This window comes from Mauremys reevesii, linkage group 1 (assembly GCF_016161935.1).
Source record: "Mauremys reevesii isolate NIE-2019 linkage group 1, ASM1616193v1, whole genome shotgun sequence".
Taxonomy (NCBI): Eukaryota; Metazoa; Chordata; order Testudines; family Geoemydidae; genus Mauremys; species Mauremys reevesii.
Genome location: NC_052623.1, coordinates 27,404,890 through 27,429,697, shown reverse-complemented (window position 1 = coordinate 27,429,697; position 24,808 = coordinate 27,404,890). Strand labels below are relative to the sequence as shown.

Here is a 24,808-nt window from a genome sequence, read left to right as displayed (position 1 = left end):
AAAACACTACTGAGCAAAGCATCTTCCTCAGAAAGAGAGTCAGTGGAGGGCCTGTCAAGCTATATGTTGAAATTTGCATGCCTAGGATGAGTCAGAATTTAGAAATGGAAAAAAACTATTAGCTGCTTTTACTGGTCTCCTTAGATGTTGTATGACTTTCTAGTACTTGGACTAGTCCAATTTTAAATGTCACAGGCAAAAGGGATTAATACCACTTCCTCACAAAAACCACATCATAAGCTAATATCTCACTATTTTAGCATTCCTGAAATTCAGCCTAAATTTCTCTTCTAGTAGGAGCCCCTAATAGCCGGTCCAGACTGTTCTATCTGCGTAGGTGTGAACCCCTTTTTAAATACTTGTAGAGATCATATCAGTCGCTACAAAGGTTTCAGGATTGGCTGGTGCTAAATTGTTTTGGATTATGGGCTTGAAACTTCTTTGTTTTTGTTGCATTGCGTTTCATCCAAATATCTAAGCAACATTACAAAAGTTAACCTCAACACTTATGTCAGGTAGGTAAGAAGTATTTTCTTCTTCGAGTAGTGTCCCACTGTAGGTGTGTCTGCATCCCTGCACCTCTGATTGGAGATTTTAGGTAGCAGTGTCCATTTGGCCCACATACCTGCTCTCCCTGCTGCTTGCTCTTCCTTGAGATTATCTAGCACTGCGCGGGCAAACCGCCCTCAGTTCCTTCTCAGCCCCTCTTGGCCTGAGATAGTGAGTAGCAATCTGGTTCACTTACCTCATGTTTATTATAGTTGATAGGGTTTAGTTTTATTGCTTCTTATAGAGTTTTTTGCTTTTGTAGCATTTCTAGAGCTTCCATTTTTACTTTTCCAAGCACAACAAAAAAGGTTTTTTTCTGTCTCCCTGTCCCTGTCTCTTCCCCCCACCCCCTCTTGGTTTGGGGCATTGCCCCCTGCAAGGGGAATGCCCAGCCCCACCAGTTTTAAATGGTGCCTCTCCTGTAGGGAGGCAATACTGGTTACAGACAGACACTGCTGCTGTGTCCGGTGCCTTGGAAAGGCTCACATTCTGCAGAAGTGCACCTTCTGCCAGCAATTGAAGGCTAGATCCCAAAAGAACTGGGAGTTAAAGTTGAAACGCCTCCTCATGGAAGGTGCTCTTAAACTCACATCCGACCACTGTGCCAAATCCCTCCATGGCGAAGATCATCCCTAGAGCCTTCAAATTCTAGGGAGGAAGAACCACAGAGAAAATCATCTGATTCCCCTTTCAGAGCCTCCAAAAAGAGGGCTGCAAGTGTTCAAGCTGAGCTCCTGACCAGCCAGAGGAGATCCCCAGTGCCATCGGTCACCTCGGCACCAGTGGCTCCAAAACACAATACCTAGAAGACCCTTGGGTACGAGTTCTGCCATAATGCCTTAAAACTTGAAGGGCACAGGCTCTGAAGTGGCAGCACCGTCTGCCAAAGATAACAGCAGAGACCCCTACTGCCTCTGCAAAATCAGCACTAATGAAGAAATCCTTGGCACCGACCGCCTCAAAGCAATCCTCATTGGACTGCGCTTCTCATAAAAGATCATTGGTACAGATGAGTCAGCACCGGCGACATCTGACGGTAGTTTACAACGATGGTATTGCAGGAATGTCACTTTTCTAGGGATATCATGATCGTGGAGATGCCAAAGTTCCTACTACTCAGTGCCGGAGCTCTGGTACTGAGCATGTCCTGCTCCCCAGAATGACTAATGGCTCTGGGGCATTCGCCTGACAGCTTTCCTGTCAGTCGCACCCTGTTCCAGTGAGGAGTAGACAGTGACCAAAATGACAGTGTCTCTGGCCTCACACCATGCCCCATCATTACAACAACCAGGACCCTCCCACCCACACTCCGGTCCCCAACCCTCCTGGTATGGCCACCTATGGGTGCCACTACCCATGCCTTTTCCTCCACCCTAATGGCCATACTGGGACCCGTGGGCACCATACTTCTTCTTCAAGTGCTGTCCCTGTGGGTGCTCCACTCTAGGTGACGGTGCGTCCCGGCGCTGTCGATCGGAGATTTTCGGTAGCAGTGCCTGGTTGGGGCGCACGCACCCAGATGGTATCTCCCGTCTAGTTGGAATCTTCCTGAGTGCGTGCTCCCCACACCCTCCTCAGTTCCTTCTCAACCGTCCTCGGCTGAAGACGGGACTCGGAGCAGTGCTGCCTTCTCTTCCCTGGTATCTATAGGAAACAGTAACAAAGAACATAGAAATAATTATTAATTACTTCCCAGTTGTTTCCCTTCCTTTAGTATAGTTACATAGTTAGTTACTTAGTTTAAAAAAAAAAAAATCACTTCAGACTTGTCTCTCACTGAGACACTCTCCCCTGCCATTTCTAATTTATAATGCATGGGGCTTCAGGATTCAAGAGGTGTGTTTTCTGGCAGGACTCCATACCAAGTTTGGATGGGCACTCACATTGTGTGAAGTGCCTCGCGGAAGCCTACATCCCCTCATCCACTGTATGAGCCTCGAGTCGAGGGCTCGGCACGACAGAGACCTGCGGCTTGAAATACTTCTCATGGAAAAATCCCCGCAGCCGCTTTTGGAGATGGGGAAAGTTAAACCCACTCCCACATCCTCCCCAGCCAGATCAGAACCGGTGGGGAGCGTTGCTTCACCCTCCCTGGAGCGGAGGCAAGAAGCAGAGCAGTCTCATAGGAGAGACTCTAACAAGAGTAAGGGGTCTCCTGCGAGATCCCTACCCTCTGTGCTGACAGCACCAAAGCTAGGCGCCTCAGCCCCGGATCACGCCTCAACAACGGCTCCCACAGACCGTAGAGGCAGAAATTCAACCTCCCGGACACAGCAGGATTCCGCGGCACCAAGCGCCTCAGCACTAAAAACAGCCGCGAAGCCGGCTGTGCGCTCTGCCCCGGTGCCGACAAGGACTGTGGCACCGCAAGCCCCAGGGCTAAAAATAGCCACGAAGCCAGCTGTGTGCTCTGCCCTGGTGCCGACAAGGACTGCGGCACCGCAAGCCCCAGGGCTAAAAATAGCCGCGAAGCCGGCTGCGCGCTCTGCCCGGTGCAAGCCCCAGGGCTAAAAATAGCCGCGAAGCCGGCTGCGCGCTCTGCCCCGGTGCCAACAAGGACGTCGGCACCCAAGCCTCAGCGCTAAAAATAGCCGCGGAGCCGGCTACGCGCTCTGCCCCGGTGCCGACAAAGCCGTCGGCACCGCAAGCCTCAGGGCGGGGGAAAAAAAAAAAAGCCGCGGTTCCGACCGCGTGCTCTCCCCCGGTGCCAGGAAGAACGTCGGCACCAAGCCTGCCTTCTGCCCCTGCACCAGCAGCAGACCCCCTGCAGGGCACCTCCAACCCTGAACTGGCTACCTTCACTGAGAGCAAACCTGATCTACAACGCAAGCAGAGTTCTCCGCACCTCCCCCCACTGGAGCCTTTTCCACCTCAGGCTAAGGTCCGCAGCCACCAGCCTCAGTTTCCCTACTTCGCTCCCTATAAATGAGGCACTCTTGGAACCAGCTGACGCTCTCTGCAAACTCCAGGTTCTTTATTACCAACCTGCAGAAAAGCCGAACATAGATACTATGTTCCTGCTAAGGACGCTGACTTCCTATTTTCTCACAACTGAACTCTTTCATTATCGATGCAGTCGCACAAAGAACGAAACAGCCACAATATCAGTCCACCCCGCAAGGCAAGGACCTTAAACGCAAGGTTTACATATCCTCCACTCTACAATTCTGGATCGCAAACTACCTTGCACTCCTTGCCAGGCATGACTTTGATAACTACAATAAACTTTTGAATTCGCCTCTTACATTCCAGAGGACAGGACAGCGGACTCTAAATCAATTCTGAGCGAGTGCCAATTGATTTCCAGAACAACCCTACAAGCCTCTTTAGACACGACAGACACAGCAGCCCGTACAACTGCACCGGCTGTGGTTATGCGCAGATCTTCATGGCTTTCTGCATCTGGCATCCCTAAAGACCTGCAGAACAGAGTGGAGGACCTCCCCTTTGATAAATATAAACTGTTTTCTTAAAACAAAACAAAACAAAACAAAAAAACACCTGATGAACTACTTCATACAATGAAAGATTCTAGAGCGACACTGCGCACCCTGGGCATTCACCCATCTCTTCCCAGGGGTCAACGATACCAACCCTACCTAAGACTACATACACAACAGTCTTATCGGCCTCAACACAAACCTTACCACGTAAATAGGAATCGCGCTAGACCCCCTAAGTGCAGACAAAATCAAGCTCAAGCAACCACTTCCCATCCATCTGGGAATAAACAACAATTTTAAAAGGTTGGTCCAGGGTCTGTGCGACCACTCCTTGATTCCACAGCCTATCTGCCCATTTCTCCACCGCCTCCAGAGTTTCCAACATGCCTGTCAGCAAATTACACAGGACCGCTGAGTCCTCGAGATAGTTCAGTCCGGTTATTCTAGCCCATTCATATCCTATCCTCCTCCCCTTCCCCGTCCCTCTTCAGGGACCCCTCTTATGAGCACCTCCTTCGCGCAGAAGTGGCTTACCTTCTACACCTAGGCGCAGTGGAGCCTGTGCCGATGCAACATCCAGGGAAAGATTTCTACTCCCATTACTTCCTGACCCAGGAAAAGACTGGGGCTGGAGGCCTATACTAGACTTACGCCAACTGAACAAATTCGCGAGGATACAAAAATTCAAAATGGTCACACTGGGCACATTAATTCCTGCACTAGATCAAGGGGACTGGTTTACAGCCCTCGACCCACAGTACGTCTCTTTTCATATATCAATTCATCCAGCTCACAGACGCTTTCTAAGCTTCACAATTGGTCATGACCATTTCCAATACAGAGTTCTTCCTTTCGGCCTCTCCACAGTGCCGGGAGTCTTTTCCTAAACTCTAGCTGTGCTTGTGGCTCACCTCCACAAACATGGGGTCACGCTGTTCCCCTACCTGGACGATTGCCTCATCAAGGGCAACTCCTATGGCGAGACACTCCAAGTTACTCTTTCACTATCGCCCTCTTTCACAGCCTAGGCCTCCAAATAAACGCCCAAAAATCCACCCTGACACCTACACAACAGATTGAGTTTCTCGGAGCTCATCTCAACTCAATCCAGAGCAGAGCCTTGCTCTCATATCACAGATTCCTTGCTATCATGCAGCTCAAACGCACGCTCTCTATTCATCCAAGGACACAGGCAAAACTCTGCCTACGGTTCCTTGGTCATATGGCAGTCACCACCTTCATAGTCCAGTACGCCAGGCTGCACATGAGATGTCTTCAGGGCTGGCTCAATTCCAATTTCAAACCCAACAGACACACCTTAGGGATGCTGGTAACTCCGCCTCCCAACGTTCTAGCTTCCCTACAGTGGTGGACAAGACCAGAGAACCTCTGCACTAAGGTTTCTTTCCAGAACTGATCCCCAGCACTCGTGCTCACCACGGACGCTTCCCTAATTGGTTGCGGAGCGCATTTAGGGGGACACAGGGCACAAGGCCAGTGGTCTGCATCAGAGTCGCACCTACACATAAATCTCTTATTGCTCAGAGCTGTGAGATGGGCGTGCCTTCATTTTCTTCCCCTCATAAAGAACAAATACCTGCGAGTCTCAACAGACAACATAGCATGTATGTACTATATCAACAGACAAGGGGGAGCACGCTCACATTCTCTTTGCATGGAAGCCATCCGCCTATGGAATTGGTGTATATAACGTCAAATACAGATCACCGCTTCCTACCTGCCAGACTGCCACAACACTACTGCCGACGCACTCGGCAGGCACTTCTCGACGGAACACGAATGGGAACTGCACCCCACAATACTTCAACAGCTCTTTTCCCTCTGGGGCACCCCGTCAGTAGACTTCTTTGCCACAATCCAGAACCGAAAATGTCCCCAGTTTTGCTCCAGAGTGGGACTCGGAACTGCATCCCCAGGAGACGCATTCCTCATCCCGTGGAACAGCTCTCTCCTGTACGCCTTCCACCAATCCCTCTGCTACACCGGGTTCTTCGGAAGATTGTGGACCACAAGGATCGGGTCATACTTATTGCCCCGGCTTGGCTGAGACAGACGTGGTATCCCTACCTACTCTGCATGCCCTCCCGTCACCCGCGGGCTCTCCCCAACAGGCCAGATCTCCTTTTCCAGAACAATAGACTGGCTCTTTACCCTGAGTTCCTCAAGCTCCACCTCACAGCGTGGTTCCTTCATGGTTCCAAACCCATGAACTAGCCTGTTCTGAGCAGGTCCGCTATGTCTTCCTGCACAGTAGGAAAGACTCCACTCATAAAACCTATCTGCAGAAGTGGAACCATTTCACACTCTGGTGCTCACATAATCACTTAGCGCCCAATATGGTGACCCTCCCTATCATTCTAGACTACCTCTTGGAACTAAAACAAGATGGACATTCGCTCAGCTCCACCAAAGTGCATCTGGTGGCACTTACCACCTTCCATGACCTCTTAGCAGGTTATTCACTCTTTACTCACCCAACCATAAAACGGTTTCTCACAGGCCTGCAAAACCTCTACCCTGAAATTCACCCAATATGAACTCATGGAATTCATGGAATCTTAACCTCGTTCTACACGCTCTTATGAAACCTCCATTCGAGCCCTTGGCTACCTCCTCTCATCTCCATATGTCCATGAAGGTGGCTTTCTTAGTTGCCATAACATCGGCAAGGAGAGTAGGTGAAATGAGTGCCCTGATGGCCCACTCTCCCTACACAATCTTCTCCAAAGACAAAGTCACTTTGAGATCACATCCTAAATTTCTTCCTAAAGTGGTATCTCCCTTCCACCTCAACCAACCTATATACTTACCTACTTTCTATCCCGAACCTCACAAGACTCCACAAGAGGCAACCCTGCATACTCTCGATGTCAGGCGAGCAATTGCCTTTTATTTAGACAGGACTAAACCATTTCACAAGTCTCCACGACTCTTTGTTTTCATTACCGAAAAAAATCAAACGGTATGGCTATCTCTAAACAACGTCTGTCCAAGTGGATCTCTGACTGCATCAGATCCGGTTACCGTGCGAAGAATCTTCAACCGCCCAACGACATTAGAACTCATTCCACTAGAGTCATGTCGGCATCCATTCCTTTCTTACACAACGTTCCCATTCCTGATATCTGCAAAGCAGCTACATGGTCATCTGAACGCACGTTTGCAAAACACTATGCTCTAATGCAAGACACCACGGCAGACACAATAGTAGGTCATACAGTACTATCTTCAGTACTCCCTGCCGTATCTCCAAAGTCCCACCAACCGTAGTGGGTACTGCTACACATTCACCTAGAGTGGAGCACCCACAGGGACAGCACTCGAAGAAGAAGAGAAAGTTGCTCACCTTGCAGTAACTGAGGTTCTTCGAGATGTGTGTCCCTGTGGGTGCTCCACTCCCCGGCCTCCTCCCCTCTACTTTGGAGTACTGAGATGACTCTCCACGGTAGAGAAGGAACTGAGGAGGGTGTGGGGCGCACGCACTCAGGAAGATTCCAACTAGACGGGAGATACCATCTGGGTGCATGCGCCCCAACCAGGCACTGCTACCGAAAATCTCCGATCGACAGCGCCGGGACGCACCGTCACCTAGAGTGGAGCACCCACAGGGACACACATCTCGAAGAACCTCAGTTACTGCAAGGTGAGTAACTTTCTCTTCTCAGGCATCTAGCGTCTCCTACAGAGAGTCTACTTGACAGTCTCCTGCAGCCTCTGTATCTAGAACTCCAGACCCTCAGGAGCAAACTTTTGAGTAGCAGGAGGCCGGACTACAAGAGGAGACTACACCACCGACAAATATCTTCTCCTCACTAGCTGAGGTGGTGATGCCTTCTCCGCCATTACTGGCCAATGATACCAAGTTTTTTTAAGGATTGTTGCTGACACATTACAAATTTCTCTCCAAGAGGTGGAGGACACCCACCACAAATTGCTGGACATATTGCATACCTCCTCCTCTTCAAGAATTGCCCTCCCAGTCAACGAGATGCTTTTAGATTCTGCCAAGATTGTCTGGCAGAAACTAGCCTCTATTGTGCTGACATGTAAAAGGGCAGACAAGGAGTATTATATGCCCCCTGAAGAGGCAGACTTTCTTTTTTATATATACCCTCAGCCTACCTCTATTGCTGTAGATGCCAATAATTCGCGAGGAAAGCAGCAACATGCTAAATACACCTCGTATGATAGAGACTGGAAAAGGCAAGACTTATTTGGAAGGAAGGCATACTACATGAATTATGGGGAACTCAGCATCTTTATTGACCACTTGCCAGAAGCACAACGAGAACAGTTTAAAGCCATCATCCATGAGAGCTAGCTGGTAGCAAGAATAGTGCTACTGACCACACTGTACGCCTTGGATACAGTGGCCCACTCATTTTTGATGGCGGTGGTAATGAGACGGGCTTCGTGGTTTCACCTCTCATGGCTGCCAAAGGAAGTACAGACAATGGTTGAGGACCTCTTTCAAAGGCTCCAGACTCTTCTCTTCACTGACCAGACTGATGCATCCCTTCACTTGAAAGAATTCCAGAGTTATGCTGCGCTCTCTAGGAATCTACACACTGGAACAGAAAAGAAAATTAAGTTCTCAAGCATCTCACAGATCCCACCCACCCCAGTCCCCTCCCCCTCCACTCTTCCCCACCCCACCCCCCAGCAATGCTACGAGCCACAGTGCAAGAGACCTCAAATGCAAAATGGATAACAGCCTCCCAATCCTCAACATCTCAACCTCGACCTCAAACACCAGTTTTGACACCTTGGTCGAGACTCCGAGCAACCACTCTTTACAACAACTGCAACACACAGAGTTCCACATCCTTTCAGATGTCGCATAGCTCTCTTCCTCCAGAATTAGGAAAAAATCACTTCAGACAAATGGGTCTTGATGATCATTTCCAAGGGTTACTCAATCCACTTTACCTCTCTCCCTGTCCTTCTTCAGGGACGTTAGGTCAGGATCACCTGCTATGCCCAGGGACCATAGGAACCAGTCCCTATTCACCCCAGAGGTAAAGGTTTTATTCCAAATATTTCCTAATCCCAAAGAAAAAAGGAAGTTGGAGACCCATATTAGATCTAAGAGCACTAAACAGAGATGTGAAGGCGCAAAGATTCAAGATGATCACACTAGCAGCTATTATTTCATCTCTGGAGCAGGGAGATTTGGTTTTTGGCCCTCAACTTCCAGTATGCCTACTTCTCTATCGCAGTCCTTCTATCCAACAGAAGATTCCTCAGATTTACCTTGGTGCAGGACCACTACCAGTACAGAGCCCTTTTATTTGGTCTCTTGTCTGCATGCAGGGTATTCTCCAAGGTTCTCTCCATCATAGTGGTGCATCTACGAACATTAGGGGTATCATCATTAACCCTTATCTGGACGACTGCCTTCTTAAGGCTTGTTCCTTCAAAGACTCCCTACAAGCCACCAAAGGGAGTACGCAACACATTTGCGCAACTTGGTTTACAATTCAATACCCAGAAATCAACCTTGACTCCAGTACAGTGTTTGGAGCTTACAGGGGGCTGAACTCGACACAGTGCAAGTGAGAGCGTTCCTCCTGTGGCAGATTCAACACATTGACCAGTCTCTGATATGCTGGGGAGCCCACCTAAACCGTCACTGAGTTTAGGGCAATGGTCCACCACAGAAGTTGTGCTCTACATCAACCTTTTGGATTTAAGAGCTGTCAGAAATGCCTGTGCAAACTTTCTTCCATTCATCGGGATACTCTCATGAAAATCATGACAGACAACATAAACATAGCATGCATGCTTTACATAAATTGTCAAGAGACACCAGATCACCCATCCCTTTTTACAGAAGCACTAAACCTCTGTAATTGGTGCAGCCACCACAATGTACTCATACCAGCTGCTTATTTGCCAGGGGTACAAAATATAACAGCAGACAGTCTTAGCTAAAATTTCTCATGCGGCCACAAATGGGAAATGAACCCAGCAGTGCTCCACAACATATTTGGTTATTGGGGAACTCCAAAGATATACCTGTTTGCTACTTACCAGAACAAGAAATGTCCCTGCTACTGCCCCAGAGCCGGATTGTGGAAACAGTCCCTAGGAGACACTTTCCTTCTTCAATGGGTCAGAGAACTGCCATACACTTTTCCTCCATTCCCTCTGCTGTTGAAGGTCCGGTTAAAGATAAAGCGGGAAAAAGCAAGAGTTACACTGATTGCCCCCACCTGGCTGAGACAAATGTGGTACCCATACCTGAGACAGCTAGCAATGTGGCCTCCAATTCCTTTACAATCCATTCCTCATCTATTCTTCCAAAACGACAGACAGATCTATCACCCCAACTTACAGATCCTTCAGCTCCAGGCTTGGCTCCTTTATGGTTCCAACACAGAGAGCTGATGCTCTGAGGAGGAGAAGGAAGTGTTACTAGACAGTAGGAAATTGACTCATCGTACTTACCTACATCGTACTTACCTGGGGGCAATTCCAATCAAGTTGCTCGGACATCTTCCTCCCTCCCTTTGATCCTAGACTGTATACTAGATCTCCAAAAGACTGGTCTCTCTCTCAGATCACTGAGTACATCTTGTGGCGATAATGGCCTTCTACCAGCAGGTGGGTGGATATTCTGTATTCGCCCATCCAAGAACACACACATTCGTTAAGGGCATGGGAAACCTCTTTCCACATACCAGATGCCCCACTCCAATATGGGACCTCAATTTAGTTCTAAAGACTTAACTAGACTATCCTTTGAACCTATGGGCAACTGGCTCTCTTCTACACCTGTCAATGAAGACCATCACCTCAGCATGACAAATAAGGAGAATTGCAGCATTGATGGTGCACCCACCCTTCACAGTCTTCTTTAAAGATAACGGCACTCTGAGACTGCACCCGAAGTTCCTGCGCAAGGTGGCCTCATTCTTCCACATGAACCAACTCATCCACCTCCCTACCTTTTTCCCAAAACCACACTGCAACAACAGAGCGGCAGTACTACATACGCTTGATGTTAAGAGAGCCGTAGCATTTTATTTGGGTAGGACAAAGTGCTTTAGGAAATCTACTGCAATCTTCCTCTCCATTGTGGATAGATCCAAGGTCTCCGCAATATCAGCTCAAAGGCTCTCCAAATGGGTCTTGAACTGCATTAACTATTGTTATTGTGCCCATTACCTGCTACCTCCATCAGGAATTCTCACACACTCCATAAGATCCATTTCTACCTCAGTCACATTGGTTAAAGATGTTCCCAGCCCAGAAATCTGCACAGCTGCAAATAGGCCTATGGTCATACTTTTGCGGAACACTATGTGATTACTTGAGACTTCTGTTACCATCTTTGGCTCCACAGTATTATCATCAATAATAGACTCTACTCTGAAGCCCCAGCCCCCCATATAGGATACAGCTGTGAAGTCACCTACAGTGGAGTGGTGATGAATCCTGGTTACATCCCACCTGAGGTACATTGCGCATAAACTAAGACCATGCATAGGGACACAACTCGAAGAAGAGGAAGTTACTCATCTTGTGCAGTAACGATGGTTCTTCGAGATGGGTCCCTATGTGTAGTCCACAATCCACCCTCCTCCCCTCTGCGTTGGAGTTCTCAACAAAGGGGGTCTGCAGTAGAGAAGGAACTGAAGAAAGTTCATCCACGCAGTGCTAGTTAGCCCCGAGGCAGAGCGGGAGGGAGGGAGGGAGAGCGCATCTGCAGGCCGAATGGACACTGGCAATTTTAGGTAGCAATCAGAGGGGCGCAGACACACCTACAGTGGAATACCCGTAGGGGGACACATCTCAAAGAACCATTGTTACTGCACAAGGTGAGTAACTTCCTCTTCCCCATTTTACAGATGGGGAAACTGAGCAGTTAAGTGACTTGCCTGAGATCAGACAGCAAGTCAATGGCAGAGGCAAGATTGGAACCTGAACTATTTCCAGTCCTGTGCTCTAACCACTGCACAGCATCCCTCCCTTAGGTAAATCTCTAATGTTGGTAATGTTTGTACCTAGAGAATATGATAATTTAAGGGTATATGTGGTAGTTTAAGGGTAATGGACCAGGTATAACTTGGCTTACAATGGGGCTTGAGCGCCTACATCTGTTAGGTATGTCTGAAAATTTTATTCACCAATCCATTAAGGATGTGCAGATGGATGTGCAGCCAGCTACAAGGGCATTATTATTTTGGTAGTGTCTTGAGATTCTAGTTTTCCAAACGGTTCAGAGCTGGGGGGATCACAAGTTGACCAGCTATTCAAGAGCGGGAACATGTTGAGTCACTTAAGAGGTTTTTTAATAACATGATAGAAGCCACTGAAAAAGTTGAGGGTTTCTTTTGTCCTTTGCTGTTGCTGAAATACTTATAGTACAGTTATTTGTGAAGAGAAGTTGGCATGGAAAATGACTGTTTGGGGGAGGGGGAAAAAAGTCTTAGCTCCAATACAGGCCGGATTCTGCCTTCACTGTGCAAGCAGGGCTCCCATTGAAATAAATTGATCCTGCTAGTGAAGTCAGGGGGCTGGACTCGACCTTTCAGGGTCCCTTCCAGTTCTATGAGATAGGTATATCTTCATATGTTAAATGGGGGCTGTGCATATCCAAGGGTGGAACATGGCTTTAAGAACGGAAAATTGCTGCTAGCAAGAGAGCATGCTTCTCTGTCATGCTTCTCACGCTGAGTATGTAAGGGCCTAAATGAACCCAATGGACTTCATTCTGATGAAATTGCATTTCTTATATCAGAAGTGTAAGTACAGCAAGTCACACTGAGAGCTAGACAAAAATGGAAATACATTAATTGGAATCAAGGTGGGACAGAGTGGGTAGAATCTAAAATTTTCAAAAATTAAGATCTGAGTGAAAAAAATGGGCAGGAGGTTTATAGCTTTTTACTAGTGTTTTGACAGTGTTAACATTCAGGTGGGACAAACAATACTAATGCAATCTGAAACTTGGTGTTCAGGGAACAGACACTGTTCCAATGTGTTAAGTAGCCTTTTCATTGTGCACATAAAATACTAAGAGCTCAATTGACAATACCTTTAAAGCAACATAAATGGATCAACATTTTTAAAGCTTTCTTTAGTGTTCTCTTACATCTTCTGCTGTTTTTGTCTGAATTATTTAATTAAATAGTCGGTACATAATTTAAAAAAATGAAGTATTTGCAAACTATAAAGGTCCATACTTTGTGTTTTAGTTGACTGACTTGTGTGTGTGTTCTGTTTGTCAAGTGCCAATATCAGGGGCGGCTCTAGCCATTTCGCCGCCCCAAGCACGGCCGCACGCCGCGGGGGGCGCTCTGCTGATCGCTGGTCCTGCGCCTCCGGTGGACCTCCCGCAGGCGTGCCTGCGGATGCTCCACCAAAGCCGTGGGACCAGCGGACCCTCCGCAGGCAAGCCTGCAGGAGGTCCACCGGAGACGCCTGGCGACCGGCAGAGCGCCCCCTGTGGCATGCCGCCCCAAGCACGTGCTTGGCATGCTGGGGCCTGGAGCCGCCCCTGGCCAATATGTACCTTAAGCTTCAGAAATCAAAAGGCAGACGATGTATTTTGAAACTTCCATTAACTTGGAGTTAACCATAGCTTGTCTTAAATGTTCTATTTTCTGTTGATTACAAGGGAAAGAAATACAAACCAAGAGAGGACACAACTTAGAAGGGCAGGATGTCAAATGAAAATCTAATTTCATTTACACTGTTTTAATCTGCTTGTGCCAGAGCTCAAATTTTCTTGTATTAGCGCCCATTGCAGACAATGATTACAAGATTTTGATGTTAAAGCCTAAATTGTGGGTAAGGCACATGAGCACAGGACTTCCTATTGCCATTTTATAATCTTATGGCATTATTTAATAGTGCTTGTCCTTTACTAAAGCACTGTTTGTCAAGCAGTTGACTGAAAACCATTTTCTTACAAGGCCTCTGAGCTATTCCACTCTTGCAGTTGAACCAAACTGAATCTGGGGCAAATGCAGGTCTGTGGGTTTTTTGTGTAAAATAGTCTGTCTGAAGCCAATTTCAAAGTGTTTTTAGATGCTAAGAAAAATTGCAGCCACAATTCTGAAGTTTCATGTTGCTCGGGGCTAAGGTGAGACTGAAAGCTATGACTTAGCCTATCTTATACTGTACGTGTTGTGGCAAATTGATATGAATTAACTCAGATTCATGCTGAGTATATACTATTTTGCAAGTTGCATTTGAGAAACTGACAAGTCTTAGTTTGATCTGCAAGAGCTTTGGATGAAATCAGTTTGTCTCTACAGCAAAGTGTAAAAGTGCCAGAAATTGAAAACTGCTACTAAAAATAGCAGAATCACAACTGTTATTCAGGAATTCCTGTATAGTTGTATTATTTAAAATAGTTAAATGCAGTTAAAAAGCCAGGTCCAACTCCCACTCATTTCAGTGGGAGATCTGAGGCCTTTTACATAGGGTTGAGGCAGCAGTGACACTAACCCACCTTCTGCCGCCTGCTAATCCATGGGGTTGGTGCTGACTGGCTTGCCCTACTCTTTTCCTGCTTTCGGATGGGAGGGAAAAGAATACCTTACCAGCACACCTCAGGAGGATTTGGAACTCCCTTTTGTCCATCTTTGACTTCTTTTAGCTGGATATATTCCTGTTACTGTCAAGCCTCAACCCCAGTGTGGATTTTTTTTTTTTTTTGGCAGGCAGCCTCAATTTTGGCTTCTGCTTCTTGAAGCAGAAGCAGCCAGTGCTGCATTCCTACTGAGCTTATTGCTGCTTGTGTTCCAAGTAATGGGGAGGCTTTCTTTGTAGAAACAGGAAGCAAGTATGGTATTTTCAATCCCGTCCTTGCATATATTCTTTCTGGAAAATGACATGGCATTTAGAGACTGGGTAAGGCTGTAATTTTGTCTTAGATTTTTCTCACCGGTTTACTGGCTTACAATTCTGCCATGTAAATTATTAATTTGTATTATGGTAATGCATTGGAATCGCATTCCAGAACCAGTACCTGTTGTTCTAGATGCAGTACAGACTAAAACAGTTGCTGCCCAGAGAGGAAAACAATGTGAACTCTTATCTCTTCTGCTGTTTCTAACAACTAATTCCTTACTAATTCAGTTCTCCTTTCTTCTTTATCTTACTCGCTGGCATTGCACAGATCCTTTCTCTGCTACTGTTGATGCTGTTGATGATGCCATTCCAAGTCTAAATCCTTTCCTCACTAAAACTAATGATGCTGTTCATCTGTCTGTATCTTCTGATGTATCTACTTTCACCACTAGAACACCCACCCATGAAATATTTGTTGGTAATGTACCTTTTAGCTAAATAACGGCTATAAAATATTTCAGAAATTGAATTATTTTTAATCAAGTAAATTTTTTCCCCAGAAACAAACTAAAATTTGTGTTCTACTTTTGATTATTGGTGTGGGCTCACTATTTCATTTTAGAACTAGATGTACTAGAAGTTATCATAGCTGTATTAAAAATCATTGCTTAAGTAGTCTGTCGGACATTTCAAAGTTGTAGTTGAAGCATTCCTGCTCAAGTATGCTTATGTAATAAAGGGCTCTGAAATAAATATATTTAAAGACCATATTTCGTAAAATTCATAGGCATGCAAGAATGAGAATGGATGAAAATGCCGCTTTTGCTTTTGTCAGATTGTCATGACCTTGTTGTAAACGTGGCAGTTGAATCTGAATTTCTTTGGAGGCATGGAGTTTTTGTTTAGAAATTGTAATTTTTAATTGTGGAGATAACATTAATATTGACATCACTGATCTAAAATATCTTGTTACTTTATTGACTTAAAAATTCTTCTTCACTCAGTGGACAGGTACTAGTTTACCATATAAATCACCATTTATAACTTGCTTAAAACACACACAGACAGACCCCTTTAGCCACTGTAGACAAAACATCAGGACTGCTATGTTAAAAAGCCTCCTAAAACTTGTGTTGGGGAAGTACATCATAATTAGATTATTTCTCAATGTGAAGAATTGTCAGTTAACCTATTAAAAAGAATAAAAAATAAAACTAATTACATGCAGGGCCGGCTCTAGGTTTTTTGCTGCCTGACGCAAAAAAATTTTTGTCTGCCTCCCGTCCCAGCCCTGGGCTCACCCCCTGCCGCCCAGCCCTGGGCTCTCTTCCCCCCACTACTACCCGCACCCCCTGCTGCCCCAGCCCTAGGCTCTCTTCTCTCCCCCCCCCCCACCACCCTAGCACTGGGTTCTCTCTCCCCACCACCACCACCTACACCCCCTACTGCCCCTCCGCCAGTGCTGACTCTGCCCGCTCCCCCGTTGCCTCCAGCTGGTCCAGTGCTGGCAGGGTCGGGGTAAGTAGTGGGGCTCCCGGGCCGCACCTCAGCCGAGGGTCCGTCCAGCCAGGGCTCCCAGCTCCAGGACCAGCCGGGATCCTGGAGGGCAGAGCTGGGGGACCGCCCCGGCAGGGGGCTGAGGAGCCAGGACAGGGTAGCCCCAGAGGGAGTGGAGCCCCGGAGAGCAGGACGCGGGCCCCGCCCTCTATGGCCCCACTGCTGCTGCTTCTGGCTGCCCTGCCGCAGTCCCTGGGCGGCTTGGGCTGCTTCGCCCAGCCCTGGCTGCGGCACTGGGGGGCGGCTGCCCTGCAGCACCTGCCGGCGGCTCCGTGCGCCCCATGGGGCAGCCCCCAGCCCGAGTGTCCCCTGCTTGGAGCCCGCTCAGCCCGGCCACACAGTGTGGCGCTGCTCCCCGACAGCGTGAACTGCAGAGGCCCCAGGGTGCCCACTACGCACGACGCGCTGCTGCTGCCAGGGCCAGCTCTAGGCTTTTGCCGCCGAAGCCCCGAAAAAAAAAAGAGGCCAGAATGCCACCCTTGAAAATGTGCTGCCCCAAGCACGTGCTTGCTTTGCTGGTGCCTAGAGCAGGCCCTGATTACATGACAGCTTTTGTTTTTAAGAGTAAAGCTATTTCTGAAGACAGTCTTGCCAGACTGGCTGAGCTTTTATTTTCACAATAAAAATCTTTCTTGAAATTGATCTGACGGGGGGAGCCCTGATAAGTATGTAAAAACCAAGTCACAACCTAGAGTATATACTTATAGTCAAATCATAATTCCCTGAAAACTAGGTTTTTAATATGAAAAAAGCCCCATATGCACTACTTTAACTGTAGTAGTACAAACAGGTCGCTACAATGTAAACGTGATTTTAAGATAACTCCTGGTTCTTTAGATTATTTCAGTTCATTTGCTGAACTAAACCCCCTTGTGGCAACAAAATATGAATCTACTATTCAACTGTATTATTATACTTCAGGTATTGGAGAAAATGCCTTAAGGTTTTTACAGAGACAAGGTGGGTGAGGTAATATCTCTTATTGGACCAACTTCTGCTGGTGAGAGAAGTGTTTGAGCCACACACAGCTCCTCTTCAGGTCTGGGAAAGGTACTCCCTGTGTCACAGTAAAATGCAAGGTGGAGCAGATTGTTTAGCATAAATAGTTGGCACTTGAGGTTTTTACACTCATTTGTGTCTTCCAAAGATGTAAAACATGACATTTGAGCTAAAAAATGTACGTGTTGTTTAGTTGTAATTTTGCAACAGTGTCTTTCCCTTGATGTTCTAGATAATATAAAACTTTATTTCCATTTTTAAGGTGTTTGATATATTAGGTTGCCTCCTTTGGTTCCGTTTTATGATTAGAGCATACACAGGTTTAGTGTTTTTAATTTCAGTTCAAAGTATTTGACAAAATAAATAGTATGTTTTGGTTCTTTTCTTTCTGTAACTCTCCCTATTCTTTCTCTGCTCTTTCTGTTCTGTGATGTGACTTACCAGATTCATTTTGTGGCCCTCAAGCTTATCCTAATGCTTCTCATTTCCGCAATGAGCCCTCTACTGTAGCTGGTCTATTTGGAGGTAGGTAACGTGATATGGTTTTATCACAGACATGGCAACTTGAATTAATTTGATATGTGCCTAGAAGAGGGAAAACCTCTTGGTGCATTAGTTGGCTGACAAAACTGCATTGTTTTGATACATTGGCTACAAATTTCCAATTATTCATATATCATTGCTTACCTTAAATGCATCATGCAGATAGACAAGTGATTGACAAGACCTTATGTTTTAAACGTGTGCTAAATGTTTCTTTTAAGCACTAATGTGCAGTAAATAACTCCTCTGTTTCAAGGACACCATTCTAATATTCTACCATTGCTTCATCCCACACTGAACAGTTCCTTATGAAAAGCAACTGTGACAGCAGGCTCTAATTTTGTTTGTTCTTAAGCAGGGCTCTGTGTAAATCATGATTTCACAGAGGGCAGAGGCATTGTGGAAATGCCATTTGTTAAAAAGAATGTCTACAACAAAGTCTTTAAATATGAAAAATAACCTTAATCAATTTCAAGGATGGAATGAATTTTACAAGTTTGTGTGGAAGATTAAACTGCTGTGTGCATGTGACAGAAGTAAACATTTAGTGAACTGCATGTGTTTGTGTTTGCTGCTAATTTTAGTTGCAAATTTGATTAAATATAGTTGTAAAACTCATTCTGTACAACTCCATGAAATTCAATACTTTTCCATTTACAGTGTTTTCTTAAAAAAAATAAAAAAAAATAGTGATTTACACAGGGCCCTATTCCCAAGTGATCTTACCCTACCCCAGTACTCTAAGGTGGATGAGGAAGATACCAACATTTAGTTAAGAGGTTCTTTTTGTGTTCTGCTGACTGGTTTATTTGCTGGCATACCTTCCTGTTTCCCTCCTTCTTTATCACTGCTTCTGTTGTAGAGCCCCTCTGTGCTAGGTGAGTCCACTGTTTAAGGACATCTGTTGTGTGAAATTATTGGTTTCTCCAACTGCATGGTTGTAATGTGTCAATACAGCAACCTGATACTTGTGCAACCCCAGCAATGACATTATAGTGTGTCTACAAGTCATTAGATAGGTTGTCAATCACTGGCTGTCTGGTGTGGCTGTGCATTATGGGCCCTGTTGCTGTTATAGGGGTGTCTTATCTGAAAAATCACAGGAGTTATTTGAAGACACGTCAAAATTGCCTTTCAGTGAAGTATACAGGAATTGCTAAAGTTAGAGAAACTAACCTCTTGGGTGGTAATTCATAGATTTCAATGCCAGAAAGGACCATTGTATATCTCATCTGACCACCTGTGTACCAAAGGCCATACAGCTTCCCCAAAATAATTCCTAGAGCATATTTAAAAAAAATAAGTTGTCTTGATTTAAAAATTGCCAGTGATGGAGAATTCACCATAGCCCTTGGTAAATTGTTCCAATGGTTAATTATTCTCTGTTAAAAATTTATGCCTTGTTTCTAATCTGAATTTGTCTAGCTTCAGCTTCCAACCATTGGATCGTATTGTACCTTTTTCTGCTAGTCTGAAGAGCCTTTTTATTCCCAATGTAGATACTTATAGACTGTGATCAAGTCATCCCTTAACATTCCTTTAAGATAAATAGACTTTGCTCCTTGAGTTCTATCACTATAAGGCATTTTCTAATCTTTATTCTTCTGGCTCTTCTCTAAACCTTCTCCATTTATCAATGTCCTACTTGATTTGTATCCCAGCAGCTAGTGGCAAATACAGAAGTAAAATAGCCTTTCTACTCCTAGTCAAGGTTCCCATGTTTATCCATCCAAGGATCACGTTAGCTCTCCAGACTGCAGCATCACATTGGGAGCTCACGTTCAGCTGATTATCCCCTCTGGCCCCCAAATCTTTCTCAGAGTCACTGCTTCCCAGGATGGAGTCCCCCAAGCATTTAATTAGAATTCTTCCATGCACATTTCAAGGTTAATGAAAAAGCAATGCAAAGCAAAAACCGTACTCTCTATCAAGAAAAACATGCAGAATCACGGGTTCTTGCTTACTCCTGTTTTCTCATCTTCCCGGCGGGATTATTTTTTGCTAAACACAAACTCCCTTAAGGATTTAAAGTTGGGGTTTTCCCTCCTCACTTGCTAAAATCTTCAAAATAAACTTATGGCTGAGTAATTGACTGGGTTGATGGCAGAAACCCAGGGTAAAACTGACCTCCCCCACTCCACAGTTAGAAATTGATGCTGTTCTCTTGATTTGTTTCTTACAGCTGAAAAATCCTAAAGCATGAGAGCAGGACACTTATTTTGCAGAAGCAGACTCATTTTCTAAAGTAAAAGCATTGATTTAAATAAAGTCTATCTTTGTGTTTCTGCAAAGATTGTTTTAAGAGCCACATTGTATCCTGCCAGATAGATTTGTCATTAAAATTTGAAATCTCTGAAATGGACTTATTTCCCTTGCCTTGCCATAAACTCAGTGTTTAAAGTTGCTTTGTAATAAAAATTAGCTGTCTAACAGTTCTTTAGCTCTTTATTGGTGCTTTTGCTTCGACTTAACTGTGTGTTCCTTTAAGGCAGCTAAAATGGTGTGACTGGTAACAAAATTTTATTTCTCCAAGAGCTTTGTATTTTGTCAAGGTTAAACAACTTTAAACACTAATTGTGTTGAGGTGAAATAGTTTTTCACTGTAGATAAACAGATAAATTTTAACAGAAGTAAGAAAAGTGGGGGGGAAAAGTATGGTCTTTGATCAATTTTCTTTTGATTAAGATACTTTTATTCCTAGGTAAACTTGATATTGTCTAATCTCCATTCCTTGACTCTGTGGTATAAAAAGCAGAGTTGCTACTGTTACACTCGTCAGGGAAACAAGGTTTAAAATGCTAAATATTTTTATGGAGCCTTTCATGTAATAGTTAGCTTATTTATCCACCAAAGTAAAATGGCAACGGTTGCAATATACACTTCAAATAAAACTCAGTATTAATTTTGGTTTTATGTTCCTGTATTTAATATAGTGAACTGGGTCATAAACTTCCACTTATTACCTAGTACTTAATAGTATATTAAACTTCCAAAGTGGTTGTGTACAAACATTAAATAATTCTTGCAACATGTGAGATCGTGACTACTGCGTTCCACATAGAATTGTATCAAATAACAGAACAGACATTATAAAAATATTGGTAGTAACAGTGTCTAAGTAGCTTCTATTATCAGTTGTCTCATAGTAGATTGTCTTTGTTTGTACATTGGTGAGACATCTGCCCTAGGAATGTGATTTTTGCTGCAATAAAACCATGCTGTTAAGTAGTCGCACTCCACCTGTTAGCATAGAGACATGGGAGAATTTGACAGGGAGATTATATGCACAGGGTTAAGCTTGAGGAGGATTCTCTACCCACCCACTTTCCGTTTATGTGAAAGTGTGGTGGTGGCGGCACAGCTGTGAGCATTGGGTGAGAAAAGGCTGTATATTATTTAGTCCTAATCTACACTAAAAATTTTAGATGGACCTAACTATGTTGCACAGGATTGTGAAAAATTCACATCTTTGAGCCCCGTAGTTAAGCTGATTTAACCCCCGGTGTACATGTATCTAGGTTGACAGAAGAATTCTTCCATCCACCTACGTACCGCTATTTGTGGAGGTGGATTATCTACATAGACAGAAAAGCCCCTTCCATTGATGTAGGAAAGCATTTCTACATTATGGCAGTGCAGCTGTACTGCTGTAGTGCCTCTAATGCAGACATGCCCTAAGTATCACCAAAAAACAGTTAGTGTCTTGGGATTCTGTGCCTGTATATTGCTGACCTTGCCTCCTGGGAATCTGTTGGGGATAAAAAAGCAGCCCCTTTTAAGGGAAGGAAAATGGATTTGGAAAACACTACTTGGAGCAAACCACTACCCAGATACTTTCCTGTGTGCATTTCTACTTCAGAGAGTGATCTGGGCTTTAAGAGTTTTTTTTCCATACACTCACTTATTCAGTCATTGCAGCTATTGGGTAATACTCAAATCTATACACATGGGTTGGTATATCCTCTTTCAGACAGAAAGTGGAGTTGTAGAACAATTGCTATATAATCCATTTGTACTCTTTATATTTTGTTCAGGGTTCACTCCTTCTCCTGTTGCTCAACCACAGCCCGTAGCTGGCCTTAATGTTGACTTTGAGTCTGTGTTTGGAAACAAATCTTCTAATGTCGTCGTAGATTCTGGTGGTAAGAGAGGCTTTCATTAATATCAATGTAGGCAACAAATGTGCTTTAATTATTGGGCATCTGTGGAAGGTAGATCTCTTAAGAATGGCCATACTAGGTCAGACCAAAGGTCCATTTACTCCAGTATCCTGTCCTCTGACAGTGGCCAATGCCAGGTGCCCCAGAGAGAATTAACAGAACGGGTAGTCACCAAGTGATCCATTTCCTGTCGTCCATTCCCAGTTTCTGGCAAACAGAGGCTAGGGACGTTTGTTTCTGGTGTGAACAAATGCAGATTGCTATGAAGCAACTCCAGCTGGTGAAAGCAAAGTGGAGTTAAACTTGCAATAGCAGCATCTTTCACTTTGAATGTCTTTTTTGTGTTTTGCTAATTAAAGAGCTGTTCCTTTCTACTGAATATTTTTACAGGGATTGCTCTATAATATTTAGAATCACGCCTTTTATTTAGACCCTGATCCTGCAAACACTTATGCACAGTGATGAGCTGCCAAAATCTTAACAACTGGTTCCCTATAAAAGGTTCTGATTTAAGGGATGTGCCACAGTATGTATTTTTTGTACCAATAGGGTTACCATACGTCTGTATTTTCCCGGGAGGAATTTTTAAAATTTAAAAATTTCTCCTGGACGACGATTTAAGAACCAAAAAGCCCGACATGTCCAGGAAAATACATCTGTATGTTAACCCCACCTAAAGTTCTTTATTAAAAAGATGGGCCTGAACTAGAAATGAGCTCCATTTCACATATGTGGGTCCCCACCACTCCCTGGCGGTGTGCTAGGGTGACCAGATGGGTCTTTTTCTTATATAGGCTCCTTATTACCCCCCCGTCCCGATTTTTCACACTTGCTGTCTCGTCACCCTAGGGTGTGCACATGTGTGGGTCCCAGCTGCTCCATACCCCCCTCATTGAAGCAGGTGTGCAGGGTTACTGCCCTGGGAACTGCAGGGCACCAGTGGACGTGGGGCCGGCTGCAGACAGGGGCGTGGGGCAGGGCTAGCTGGAGACAGGAGGGTGTGTGGTTGGCTGGAGGCAAGGGGGTGCAGGGTTGGCTGGAGACGGCAGGGAATGACTGGAGGTAGGGGCTGGCTGGAGACGGGGGTGTGGAGCTAGCTGGCTTCGGGTGGGGCCGCAGGGGGTGGAGCAGGGGTTGGCTGGAGATAGGGCAGGGGCTGTGGCGGGGGCTGGCTGTGGGCAGGGGCTGTGGCGGGGGCTGGTGTGGGCAGGGCGGGGGCATGGTAGGGGCTGGCTGTGGGCAGGGGGTGCGGGGCTGGCTGGAGACGGGCTGGCTGCGGGCAGGGTGGTGGGTACTCACTAGGAGAGCAGCTTGGAGCAGCCTGAGCCGCAGATCGCAGCCCAGGCCCAGCAGAGCAGCCGGGGACCCACCAGGCAGCAGCGGCAGCCCCAGGGGTCGGGGGAGCAGCAGCAGCAACAGGGCCAGGCAGTGGCTCACATGGCTCCCGCAGCGCCCCCGGTGGCCAGAGGAGGAATTACATTACTTCCCAGCCAGAGCCCACCAAAGCCGCAGCACCCCCTTGCAGGGAAGCAGCTTAACAACCGGTTCTAAAACTGCTTCAGAATTTAACAACCAGTTCTGCTTATGCATGCAAGTAACTTCACACAGGTTATTTTTTACTGCTTCAGTGGGACTAAGCACAAAGTTCAGCACATGCATAAATATTTGCAGAACTGGCCATAGTTACTTACCGGATCAAAAGGCTATATAATTTAACCTAATATGCCATGAACTACAAAGTTAAATTCTGTCTTCACTGTGTAGTGCTGTGAAATTAAAAGGCATTTTTCTACACTGTTTAAAATAATGACCATACTGGGTCAAACCAATCATCTGTCTAGCCCAGTATCCTATCTTCCAACAGTGGATGATGCCAGATACTTCAGTAGAAATTAACGGAACAGGACAATTATCAAATGAGGCATCCCCTGTTGTCCAGTCCCAGCTTCTGGCAATCAGAAGATTTAAGGACACCCAGAGACTGGGGTTGCATCCCAATAGCCTTTGATGGACCTATCCTCCATGAATTTACCGTATTCTTTTTGTGTTATTTGAAGGGGTAAATAACACTTCCTTATTTACTTTTTCCCACCATTCATGATTTTATAGACCTGTATCAGATCCCCCCCCTTAGTTGTCTCTTTTCTAAGATGAAAAGTCTCTTTTTAATCTTTCCTCATATGGAAACTCTTCCATATTCCTAATTATTTTTGTTCCTGTACTTTTTCCAATTCTAATGTATCTTTTTTTAAGTTGGGGCGACCAGAACTGTATGCAGCAGTCAAGGTGTGGACGTACCGTGGAGTTATATAGTGGCATTATATTTTCTGTCTTCTTATTTATCCCTTTCCTAACGGTTCCTAATATTCTGTTAGCTTTTTTGACGGCTGCTGTACATTGAGCAGATGTTTTCAGAGAGCTATCCACGATGATGCCAAGATTTCATTCTTGATTTGGACCCTGTCTCTGTCTATGTATAGTTGGGATTATATTTTCCAGTGTGCATTGTTTTGCATTTATCAACATTGAATTTCACCTGCCATTTTGTTGCCCAATCACCCAGTTTTGTGAGATCTCTTTGCAATCTGCTTTGGACTTAACTGTCTTGAGTAATTTTGTATTGACTGCAATCTTTGCCTCCTCACTGTTTACTCCTTTTTCCCGTTCATTTATGAATACGTTGAACAGCATTGGTCAAATTACAGATCCTTGGGGATCCCCACTATTTAC

At 45.4% G+C, this 24,808-nt stretch overlaps 1 protein-coding gene across 8 annotated transcripts in view; it reads left to right on the top strand.

Moving 5' to 3' along the window:
* PICALM (phosphatidylinositol binding clathrin assembly protein) overlaps positions 1-24,808 on the top strand; it is a 128,459-nt gene that overhangs the window by 75,284 nt on the left and 28,367 nt on the right. For 3 of the 8 annotated variants that reach the window (XM_039511654.1, XM_039511664.1, XM_039511644.1), the window contains exons 13-15: positions 15,148-15,297; positions 17,820-17,900; positions 21,953-22,060. The exons of 1 other annotated variant lie outside the window; for it this stretch is intronic. In XM_039511654.1, coding sequence (XP_039367588.1) covers positions 15,148-15,297; positions 17,820-17,900; positions 21,953-22,060 — 339 coding nt within the window. The remainder of the gene's footprint in view (positions 1-15,147; positions 15,298-17,819; positions 17,901-21,952; positions 22,061-24,808) is intronic. 4 more of the 8 variants (XM_039511712.1, XM_039511671.1, XM_039511686.1 and 1 more) reach the window with 2 other exon arrangements.